Source organism: Coffea eugenioides, chromosome 3 (assembly GCF_003713205.1).
Source record: "Coffea eugenioides isolate CCC68of chromosome 3, Ceug_1.0, whole genome shotgun sequence".
Classification (NCBI taxonomy): domain Eukaryota; kingdom Viridiplantae; phylum Streptophyta; class Magnoliopsida; order Gentianales; family Rubiaceae; genus Coffea; species Coffea eugenioides.
The window spans coordinates 37,383,914-37,396,378 of record NC_040037.1 but is presented as its reverse complement, the minus strand read 5'-3'; the positions used below and the strand labels follow the sequence as shown (position 1 = coordinate 37,396,378).

The following is a 12,465-nucleotide window of genomic DNA, read 5'->3' as shown; positions in this document are numbered from 1 at the left end:
TCATTCGTAACGGAGTTACCTAAAATGTCAAAAATACCCTTATGTAAAGTTAAAAATTATTTATTAACCAAGGGGGATTATGTGTATATTTTGAAAATCATAAGGGGGTTAAATAGTAAAATATAAAAATCATACGGGATTAGTGTGTCATGTATTTATAAGGGTAATTATGACATTTCTAGAAGTTTTGTTACGAATGACTATTTCCGTCATTTTGACACTTTAATCCAAACAATGAGAGGGTTATGTATAGTTTTTGAAACTATAAGGGGATTATGTAAAAAATGCTAAACTATAGGGGGTAAAATGTAATTTTCCCTTCTTTTTTTAATCATGTCAGAAGAGACTATAAACCTTACGAGGAAGGAGCAAAAGGAGAAATCAAAGTCAAAATTACCAAATTCATTATCCGCTGATAAATGTCCCAACCACATAAATCGAATTTTTTCAACGACTTCTACATACTTGAATAGGATTTTATTTTATTTTTCATTTAGGCAACATAAATAAATTTAATCTAAAGTTCAGCCCAATGTACCTGTCTCCGGGACCCTAAGCAACCAAAGACTATTGCAAAACATCGTACATGTATGCCCCACCTGCCGGACCAAGACATGCAAGTTCCTTCTAAAAATCCAGTCTAGTAAACGGGGGCGAGCCACCAGCACAATAGAAGATTAAGACGTGTGCTTGGGTGTGGGAACGAGGACAGAACAAGAAACTAAGTACAGTGAGACTTTAATCCAAGATTGAAAGGTGGCTAAACTATTAAGCATGACACGGATCAGTTATAAAACTTTATTGGTAGCCACAAAGGTCACAAAAATGGGCAACTGAGATTATTTTGTCAAATTTTATTAGTAAAACAATAGGTAAATTATTAAAATTCAATGATCCTTTTAATAAAATGACCTTTGACAACCAGTTGTTTTACTGGTAGAATTTGACAAAATGACCTCGTTGGCTCGTTTTTGCCAATTTAATGACCTTTGTGGCCATAAAAAAGGTTTAGCGACTGACCCGTGCCATACTCAATAACCTTTTTGGCCATTCGATATTCATCCAAAATCATATTAAAAAGTGTAAATTACTCATAACCTCTTGTGCTTTTTCATGATACCACATAACCCCCTAAGGTTTGAAAATATTCACATAATCCCCTTGATTTTATTTAACATGAAAATTTCATGAAAAATAGTCTTTTTAGCGTCATTAGCTGAAGTGCCAATATTACCCTTACTTAAGCATTAAATTGAATAAGAGCCTAACCACTTTGCATAAAATCATAGGAGATTAAGTAGATATTTATGTAAACTCACAGGAGAGACTTAAGTAGATATTTATGCAAAACTGTAAAAGGGTTAAATGGATATTATAATTTGATCAAATGCACTTTTGGAGCACGTTTTGATCAATTGTTGCAACATTCATACTTTCAGTTCCTTTCCTGCTCTATATAAAATTACAAGGGGCTTATGTGAATATTGTAAAAATCTTGAACGATGTCATGTGATCTTTATACAAAAGTACAAGGAAGTCATGAGGAAATCGTAAGGGAATAAAGGCAACGGACGTAGAAATTTTCCATTGCCAAAGTTTCCCATATGTTAATAAGAAAACTCAATAAAACGTGAGATTCGCTTAGATTAAAGTTTTCAAAATTTAATATATAACCTACATTAATTTAAGAAAAGAATATTGTAAATATGTGGTATTTCCCAATTGTACGTGGATCTTGAGAAAACCAGTGATATATATATATATATATATATAATTACTCTTTTTTTTTTCAAGTTTTGTGAAGATCTAGTTTCATGTTAGTATATTTTATTAGTTTCACTCCCACTAACTTAAGACAATTTGCTTTACAAAATTTTGTCTACGAAAGCGATGGAAGCCAAAGTCATACTACAAAGCCCACTAAAACTTTATTTAATTGCTCATAGGTTACCCTCCTTGGTCTATATAACGCATACTAGGTAGCTTCTAGCTCTCAGCTCCCGTGAAAATTAGAGAAAACATTTCTTCATTTCTTTCTCAGTCTCAAAACTATAGTATGGAAGCATCCTTGCAAATTAGTGGGATTAGTACTCGGTTTGGAAAAACGGTTCAATTCAATCAGAAAGGAAGCTGTAAGGAGAAATTTCTTCAGCACAGAACTGTGATCTCATGGCAGGCTGCTAGAACCGTGCAGACTGGAAGAGCAGCCAACTTTTATGAGGTACTTTCTCTTGATTGCTCCAAATTTGTAGGTCTTGACGAAATCAAGAAAGCCTACAGATGCAAAGCTCTCAAGTTCCATCCTGATTCTTGCCCTCCATCGGAAAAGGAAGAGTCCACAAGGCGATTTCTTGAGCTGAGAATGGCATACGAGACACTGTCTGATCCAATTTCGCGAGAATTGTACGATCATGAGCTTAGTTTGGTCGATGTGGATGGAAGAACAAGACATGGGATGAGTTGTTCCATGGGAAGTAAGGTGTGGGAGAGGCAAATCGCTGAACTGAACAAGCGATCAAGACAAAAGATGGAGAAGAGAAAGGAAATGGGAATGTGGAATTGAGAAAACCGCCACCAACTTCTAAATATTGCTATCCTGGTTGTAATATAGCAAGAAAGTTTAGCATAAGGCTTAAGTTCTTCCCAAAATGTTATTTCTACATATGTTTGAGGTAGAAATATTGTGGGAGGTCCTTGTGGTTCAATATGTTCACATGAATGTTCACATACTATGCTTATCTGGTCAAATTTTATATTATGGTGTGTTTTAAGGTTTTACTTAATCAGTCTACGAACTTATGTTAATTGAAAATTTTAAGTAGCACTGTTCAACTCCCTAACTAATTATGATTCGCCATTTTCAAAGCTATAAATACATCAAAGTGAATATCGAACCCAAAGTTCTAAAGTGGAATTGGGGTGACTTATTCAAGAGCAATTCATCCAGTAGAATCTTTCGTAAAAGTACTTATTAAGCGCTTAACGGTATTATTTGACTGTAAATTTGCAAAATTGCCTTTTATACTTAATTATGTGAAAATTTTAATTTCTGAATTGCGTTTATCTTCACATAGAGTTCGTATTTTGTGATAAAACAAAGTAATTTTTTTTTGAGTTTTTGCAATATAAATGTTACCTTACAAGTGTTAATTTTGAACTAGTGCTAAAGCCTGATCCTGCGCATCAAGTTGCCCTGATTAATTGTAGTATTTGCGCTGATGCATTGTGCAATTGGTGATAATACAATCACACATGCTCCCTCTCCGATTTCATTATAGCAATTACAATGTTCCTTGGTGGGCTTCTGGCTTGGAGCCGCTAAGGCAACAAAGGGAGAAAAAGTACACGAGAAAGCGGGTACCTTCTCCTTTTAAGGCAAAGGTAACTAATTCCGATACAAAAATGTACAAAAATATAAAGGGATAAGAGGACCACTCACAAAGAAGCTGAGGTGTAATTACCAATAACCAAGTTGCAACGAAGCGGTCAATTATTTTCGGTTCTTTTCTTTGTTGAAGGGCCAAAATTTGGATAGACCTGATTTTCAAAGATTTGATGGTTCAAATTGTGTCACATCATTTGATAAGATGGTGTAATATAATTTCAATTATTGAATTTTTGAAAATCAAGTCTATCAAAATACGAGCCCATTGAAGAATGATCTCAATAGATAAACTCAAAGAAATCATATCCAACGGCTGAAGTGTTGCCAAAATATCGTCCACCAAATCATTGTCAACACATGGACCACCTATAAATGCTATATCCCAAAAAAGGCCACTCCCTTGTAATTGTCACATCATGAGGTATGAAAAGGTTATCCTATATTATTTTGGGAAGGTAACACCAACAATATCACCTTCCAGCTATTAGATCAAATACTTAAAATCAATTGAAGTATGTAAGAGCTTCCCACAAGCAAGATATTACTGCCAAATCATTAGTGCATATTTTCTTATGTAAGAGCTTCCCACAAGCAATATGTAAATATGATTCTCCCCTTTATTGTTCAATATGATAGTGGTGGCTTTGATCAGACCTTAATTCCTACAAACTCACAGGCACATTTGCTCATGCCTGAATTTGATCAAACCAGAAATTTTTTGCAACTTCTAGAATTTCAAAAGCAGCCTTGTCGGTCTCCAGGAGTTTATTTTTTCTAGGGCAAATTACACTTTACCCCCTTGTGATTTAGTATTTTTTTACATAACTCCCTTATGATTTTAAAAACTATACATAACCCCCCTATGATTTTAAAAACTATACATAACACACTCATGGTTTGGATTAAAATGCCAAAGTGACCGAAATAATCATTTATAATGGAGTCATCTAAAATGTCAAAAATATCCTTGCGTAAAGATGAAAATTATTTATTAACCAATGGGGGGGTATGTGTATATTTTGAAAATCATAAGAAGATTATATGATAAAATATTAAACCATAAGGGGTTTATATGGTAAAATATAAAAATTATACGGAGTTAGTGTGTCATATATTTATAAGAGTAATTTCGACATTTTTAAAAGTTCCGTTACGAATGACTATTTCCGTGACTTTGATACTTTAATCCAAATCATGAGCGGGTTATGTATAGCTTTTGAAACCATAGGAATGTTATGTAAAAAACAATAAATCACAAGGCGATAAAGTGTAATTTGCACTTTTTTCTACGAAATAAGAGGCTAGTAGCTAATTACAATGTCAATGCTGAACCAAGTAGCTAGCCACCACCAATTAAGTCCAGGATTGCTCCCTCCAGGAAGCCAATTTTTCCTATGGAAATTAGAGGCTAAAAGCTAATTACAATGTCACATCTGAGCCAAGCAGCTGGGTACCACCAATTATTGTGCTAAAGAAGAAGACGATAACTGGAATACAGCAACAACGTTAGCAAATCAACAACCGGTGCACGCCGTTGACTTTTGAGTGCAAAAGAATGAGAAGCTTTAACTAAAACACTGGGATGATATGCTCTGAAGAATAGTCAATTTGGGCGAACTAAGTTGTAATTCGTTCCAAATGTAATTGTATTGCATAATGTAGTCAGTCCTGAAACATATGCTCCTGACTGAAACCCTTAACATCACTGTCAAATATATATCCTCAATAATGCTTGAGAAAGCATTCGAATTTAGAGACATAAAGCAGTCAGTCCTAACTGTGTTGTGGCAAGAATAATTTCGGAAACAAAATCTAAAACCCCAAATTATCAAATTATATGGATAGAGAAACATCACAGCTCTAAGGATTAACTAAATTAAGGATTACTTTTCTCCCTTCTTCACGGAGTTTTTGTAAGGGATACTGATGCGTTACTTCTGTTCCAAAGACTAAGTAAGCTTTTTTTGGTGTAATGCCATAATCTTTGTTCTTCTATTTCTCCTCATTTACAGATTAATTGGATATGAAAAGATAGAATAATTCTTTATACACTGTTAGTGTAGAATTTTTTCTGCACTAGCATGTTTATATCATCCCACATAATATGCATGACGTATATTTTGTATGACCAAATTATATTTCTGACTAATTCTTGAACACATACAACCATTGTAATTTAATAAATGACTATTTTCTCAATAATTGCTATATTCATTTGAACACAACTCGCCAACATTTTTTTACTGCAATACTTTTTTTTTAATATGATTGATGTAAGATAAATACTGATAAAAAAAATAAAGATGCAGTGGAAAGCTTGTTTAGAAAATCCTTTTTTTTTAAATAATGTAGAAAACAAACAAAATATAAAGCAAGGTGTGAAAATGGCATAAAAGCATAAATTTGCATCTTATTGACTTGTGAAATATTTTAAGAGCTGCAAGATAAGCACCAATTATCAAAGTCAATTCATTTGTAATTTAAAAGATGAAAGGACTAGTGTAAAAATTGATGTTACGGTTGAAATTGAGGAGGGCAAAATGTTATAAGTGGTCAGATTTAAGGGTCAAACTATAATTAACTCCTTATAATTTACAATTGTCATTGCAAACAAAAACATCTCTCCATCAACGAGATATTTCAAGTGAAGCTTAAACCCATTTGCAGCAAAAATGCTAATGAGATCAAAAGTCTAAGCCCAAAGCTTCTTTGGAGCACATTCTAAATGGGAAATCGAGTTAAAATTAACGGTTAAGAAACAAAATTCCTTCACTAATCGCCATTAAATTGCCTTAACAACTCCTCAATAATTAGTTAGTATCAAATTCCCAATTAAAAAGGGGACAGTGGTTTTAGACAAATGCAACAAATTAGTATAGAAAAGTAGTTAAGGGCAAAAACTAACCATTACTACTAAATCACCACGTGCCCAGCACACTGCAACCATAAATAAAGGCTGAAATGGTCATTATCTACATCCCCATGCATTAGAAACTTGTACAATTTGCTTGACCAATTAGACAATAAAAAATTCAATTATTGAATTACCCTCGATCCATGGGGCAGATGAAAGCTCCTTTTTTTTTAATATATGTATAGGACGCAAAGAATTTAAAATCAGAAAATTTGTAATTGTACTATTTACTCAAAAAATTTTCCTATATTTCATGCTGCTTGCAGAAGATAAAACTTATTTTCCAGTCAACAAAGTTAAACTTCTTTTTAACTGTTAACGTGATACAATTTTTTATTTCAAATCTTGTTTCCTTTCTGGATATAATTATTGGAGCCATCTATCTTCAAGGTTGCTGTATGGATATATTGACCCTTAACCTTAGGTGCAGTGGCTGCTTCTCCTACAAAGTAGGAAGAAGTCGATCAAGGATGTGAAGTCATCAACGGAGTCCACCTTGGCTTCCAACGTTAAATGATAGAAAATACATCCAACCAACAACTTTCACAACATGTGTAACACAATTAAAAAATATCCATTAACGAGGAGAAAGTTTAGGATCCATGTGATTAAATTGAAATCTAAAATTTAAAATCTGAAATCTGAATTCAATAAATCATTGAATTTTAAATATTGAAATTCTAACATTTGACTGTATTTTGTATTAAGTGATAAATGAATAGCTTATTACTTGTTTCTTGGAGTAAGTTTTGCTTATAAAATTCAGATTTATTTAATTAATTAAGATGTTCTATTTTTTGTTACCAAGGCTACTTGCTGTACTTTTTGGCGCGCATCATGTCTTACTTCATATTCTTCTATTTAAATCCCTCCTATGAAGAATTAGGTGACCTTAATAATTCCTATCTTTTTTTACCTTAAAAATGGTAAATTACATATAACCTCCCTATGATTTCGTTTATTGCCACATGATCCCCCTAATATTTGAAAATTTTCACATCATCTCTTTAGGGTTTAATGTAAAGTAAAAATTTGATAGAAAATAACCTATGTAACTCGTTAATTGAAATCCGAATAGCATCTTTACCTTAAAATGCTAAATCAATCGATGGCTTAATTACCTTCTATAAAACACATGAGGATTTACATAGATAAATGCAAAAATCACAGGACGATAAAGCGGATATTTATGCAAATCAAAAGGGGATTACATGAAATTTAAGATTTTATCACTATAAATACCGCAATTGATTTTGCGTTCCGTATGTTTTTTACTTTACATAAATTCATAGGCGGATTATGTGGATGTTCTGAAACCTTAGAGGATTATCTGACATTATATAGAATCACAGGAATTATGATTAATTTATCCTTAAAAAAAACACAGATTGATTGGATAAAAACGAAATAGAATAACGCGTACGAAGTGTTAAATCTAAACCCGAAATGCGTCGATTTGGTATACAAACAAAAAACTGCCGTATTTTGACTTCCTTCAATTATTGGCGCGGTGATTATTGACAAAATCCAAAAAGTAGCCTTAAATGCGGACCACAGCTTTAACATTTTTTTTCCTCCTGTCATATTCAATCATCATCTTGTGCCAACTTGTCCGTACATTTTTTTTTGGCTTTTTTTCTTCTTGAATTGGTTCATGAGAGACTATAAGTCTTATAAAGGAAAGAAGAGAAAGGGAGAAATTCAGAGTTAAAATCAATGAATTAATGATCAACTGATAAATGTCTCTACCAATTGAACTGAATCTTTGAATGACTTTCATGCACTTAGGTTAGGATTTTATTTTTTTCTTCTTTTTTAGGCAACTTCAATAGGAATTAATCTAACCTTTAACCCAAAGAACCTCTCTCTAGGCGCATCCAATCCTCAGCCCCCTTAAGGAGCCCTTTTACTGGGCCTCGCCTAAAAATTTGACACCTTTAATAATTCATGTGATTTCATTAACCTAATTCTATTCCGAAACTTATTTAGCTATTCCCTCCACTTAAATATTACAATACCGAGCTAATGCATCAATGATCCAACCAACAAAAGATCACATCAAACAGAAATCTATAAACCCTAAATCGATAATCAAAACTATTATCAATCCTCTCAACATCCAATGTTTTCCGTCACTCTTTAAACCTTTTTTTTAATTTGAATATCTTTGATTGATTTGAAATTCCAAAAAATCACTTTCAAATAATTGTGATTTACTTGACTTGGATTTCTAAAAAATCACTAGCTCTATTATGAAAAAAAATTTGTTTGCAAATGTTAAATTTGTTATAAATGTCAAATTTTAGAGTGAGATCCGATAAGGCGCTCCTTAGAGAGGCTGAGGATCGGATGCGCTCTCTGGAACCTAAGCTAGAACGGCAATAAGAGATAAGGACCAAAGACTTCTGCAAAACATCGTACACGTATGGCGTATCTCCAAGACCTAGACATGTAAGCTGCTTCGAAAAATCAGCTTGGGTGCGGGAAAAGTGGACAATACAAGATGCTAAAGACATTACCTTAATCCAAAGTCATATTAAAAGGGTAAAGTACTCATAACCTCTTGTACTTTTGCATGATGGGACATAACTCCTTAAGATTTGAAAATGTTCACATAATTTCCTGTAATTTTATGTAATATAAAAATCTGATGGAAGTTAATCTTTGTAGTGTCGTTAGTTCAAATATTAAAAATATCCTTATTTAAACATTAAATTGAATAAGAGTCTAATTACTTTCGATAAAAGCATAAGAGAATTATGTAGATGAATACAAAATAACGGAAGGGGATTAATTGGGGAAGGAGATTATAAAACTTGAGATTCGCTTAGATTAAAGTTTTCAAAATTTAATATATATATATATATATATTACTAGTTTCACCAAGTCAAACTCCCTAACGTAAGACAATTTACTTTAAAAATCTAAGTCTACGAAAACGATGGTGGCCAACGCCCAGTAAATGAATACCACGTAGCTGTGCCTAGGAAAGATTGGTGGTGCGAGGAAGAGACTTCTTTTGAAGCCAAAGTCATATTAAAAAGTCCGCTAAAGCGTTATTTAGTTGCTCGTATGTTACCCTCCTCCGTGTATATAATGCATGCTAGGTTGCTCCTATCTCTCGGTTGTAGTGAAAATTAAAGAAGACATTTCTTCATTTATTTCTCAGACTCAAATCTATAGCATGGAAGCATCCTTGCAAATTAGTAAGATTAGTACTCTGTCTGGAAAAATGGTTCAATTCAATCAGAAAGGAAGCTGTAAGGAGAAGTTTCTTCAGCAGAGAACTATGATCAGATGTCAGGCTGATAGAACCATGCAAAATGGAAGAGCAGCCAACTTTTATGAGGTACTTTCCCTTGATTGCTCCAAATCTGTAGGTCTTGACGAAATCAAGAAAGCCTATAGATGCAAAGCTCTCAAGTTCCATCCTGATGCTTGTCCTCCAACTGAAAAAGAGGAGTCCACGAGGCGATTTCTTGAGCTGAGAATGGCATACGAGACATTATCCGATCCAATTTCGCGAGAATTGTACGATCTTGAGCTTAGTTTGGCTGAAGCGGATGGAAGAACAAGACATGGGATGAGTTGTTCCATGGGAAATAAGGTGTGGGAGAGGCAAATCGCTGAACTGAATGAGCGATCAAGGCAAAAGATGGAGAAGAGAAAGAAAATGGGAATGTATAATTAAGAAAACTGCCACCAACTTCTAAATATGGCTATCCTGACTGTAATATAGCAAGAAAGTTTAGTGAACTTTATTATAGGGCTTAAATTCTTCCCAGAACTGGTTTTTCCTCTCATGTTTGAGGCAGAAATGTTATGGCAAGTCCCTGTAGTTCCATATGTTTCACATGAATTTTCATATACTATGCTTATCTAGTCGGATTTTACATTATGGCGTGTTTTAATTTGACTTGAGCAGTTTGTGAACCTATGCTAATTGAAAATTTGAAATGAGTAATTGTAGTGCAAATAGTTTTAAGTACCACAGTCCAACTTCCTAATTGATCACGATTCGTCATTTTCAAAGCCATTAATAAATCAACGTGAATATGAAACCCAAAGTTTTAAAGTGGGATTGGGGTGACATATTTAAGAGCAATTAGTATTTATTAAGTACTTAATAGTATTATTTGATTGCAAACTTGGAAAATTGCCTTTTATACTTGATAGTGTGAAAATTTTAATTTTTGAATTGTGTTTATCTCCTCATACAGTTCATATTTTGTGATAAAACAAAGGCTTAACAGCAAGTTCCACCCCCCTAGGTTGAGTAGCAAAATGCCCCCTGTAATTATAAAGCATATGGATTGCCCCTTGCAAACCATAGTCAAATATGTAGGGTGATTTTGTGTGAATGAGAGGTATGAAAAGATATTCATATCCTTCATTGGATAAATAATGCTTTGACAGTTTTATCCTAGACAATGATATCATTATACAATGTTAGTTAAAGCATCATAGTGTCTAAGAAATAGAGTTACAATTGCAGATGTAATTGTAGAAATTATATAAGTATTTTTACTAAATAATTTGATAATTTGAGATATTTATATTTTTTTTATAAGAAAACATCAACATATTTAAACAACAAAAAGGGTTATTAATAAGGGAAAACAAGGAAAAGTGAAAATGAAATATTTTTTATAAGTATTATTATCATTTTTTGCGATGGGAAATTATTACCATGAAATATTTTTTATAAGTATTATTATCATTTTTTGCGATGGGAAATTATTACCATGTTAAATTAAAAAGCATATCTATATCTTGTTAACTTGTCCAGCCTTTGGAAATCTAGTTGAATACCAGTGTGGAGTTTTTTTCTTTTTAATCATAACTTAACATTTAGACTTCCAAATGACTTGATTCTTGAGTCTTGAAAAGTTAACTCGATGAGTTACAACTTTCGTGTTTTGCACAAGAGCGGATGTAACAATTTTCATGGAGATATTTACACATCAAATTAGTGGCAGAATTAAAAGAGGATCCTGAGCAAAGTAAGGCGAATCCACTCACGGATTCTGATTACATGAATGGAATCTATTCGCGGTTTGTTGGTAGAAGTTTACCTTTGAGAGGCAAAAATTGAGCAACACAAACCATGGCAACAAACCATGCATGAATTGACAATTCTCGCAGGTTTTCTATACAATCCATGCAGAGATTTTGTGTCAGATGTAACTTGATCATTTGCGCAATTTGTTTGTTTTTTAGCCTTTTCTTTCTTCCCTATAAGGGACTCCGTCGACGGACTAGGCAGCTTTTAGAGAGGAAAAAGGGGAGAAAATCACCAACAAAATGTAGATCTTATACTAGAACTTCCAAAATCTTAAGTTTAGGCTAGATTAGCATAGGCGGAGTTAGTTAGTTCATCCAATAATCTTTGTGTTTAGCTAACTTGGATGAAAATTGAGGATGAAGGAGGAAGAGCTTGGAGGTCTATGTGACAAGGGTTCTCTCTAACTCTTGATTTATTATATTTGGATTCTAATGTTTGACTATAATACAAGATTGGATCTTATTTTCATTTGCTTTATGTGTTTCTAAGTTTCATGCCTTGGATTTTGGTTGATCTATCTTGTAACATTTCTTGGATTATATGATGCTATTATCTTAAGTCAGCTATTTAGTACTTTTACTTTTATAATCATGATTAATTGGTCATTAATTGTAATAATCTTAAGTGTTAAGTTTATAATGAGAATTGGAATTTAATACTAATTCAAGAAAGTGCTAAACTTAGGGAGTAAATTCGCGAAAATAGATATGCATCTTTGTGGCTTGTTTTATAGTAATTTCATGAGTTTGTAATTAATTTCATAATCGAGAAAATAGGTATAGATTAGCTATAGGTAATGTTGGATATCATATATTTTAGAAAATTACGCCATTACTAATCGAGATAGTAACAATCAATCATCCCAAGAGATTCACTAGCAAGAGTAGTTAGGAATTTCACAATTCTAGGAGCTGTCTATTGTAGTTTTTACTTCCTTTTAGTTCATATTTGCAGCATTGTTTTATTCACCGGCATTTGTGATTGTTAAAATAATAATAAAAAAATTCGAATAATGACAATAATTGATTCAATCTTCCATATGGTATTGACACTTGAATACTCACTATACTCATGTACGACCTGTGTACTTGCTGTATCTGG

The 12,465-nt window shown here is 33.0% G+C and overlaps 2 protein-coding genes across 2 annotated transcripts; both read left to right on the top strand.

Moving 5' to 3' along the window:
• Window positions 1-2,056: 2,056 nt before the first annotated feature.
• On the top strand, window positions 2,057-2,563 carry LOC113766531 (chaperone protein dnaJ 20, chloroplastic-like). The gene has a single exon (XM_027310714.1). The coding sequence runs from the start codon at window positions 2,057-2,059 to the stop codon at window positions 2,561-2,563; it is 507 nt and encodes a 168-aa protein (XP_027166515.1).
• Window positions 2,564-9,483: 6,920 nt separating this feature from the next.
• LOC113766530 (chaperone protein dnaJ 20, chloroplastic-like) lies at window positions 9,484-9,990 on the top strand. The gene has a single exon (XM_027310712.1). The coding sequence runs from the start codon at window positions 9,484-9,486 to the stop codon at window positions 9,988-9,990; it is 507 nt and encodes a 168-aa protein (XP_027166513.1).
• The last annotated feature ends 2,475 nt before the right edge of the window (window positions 9,991-12,465 follow it).

Bases quoted from the DNA above. Each gene is read 5' to 3' on its own strand.
- LOC113766531 (XM_027310714.1), top strand. From the start codon at position 2,057: ATGGAAGCATCCTTGCAAATTAGTGGGATTAGTACTCGGTTTGGAAAA.
- LOC113766530 (XM_027310712.1), top strand. From the start codon at position 9,484: ATGGAAGCATCCTTGCAAATTAGTAAGATTAGTACTCTGTCTGGAAAA.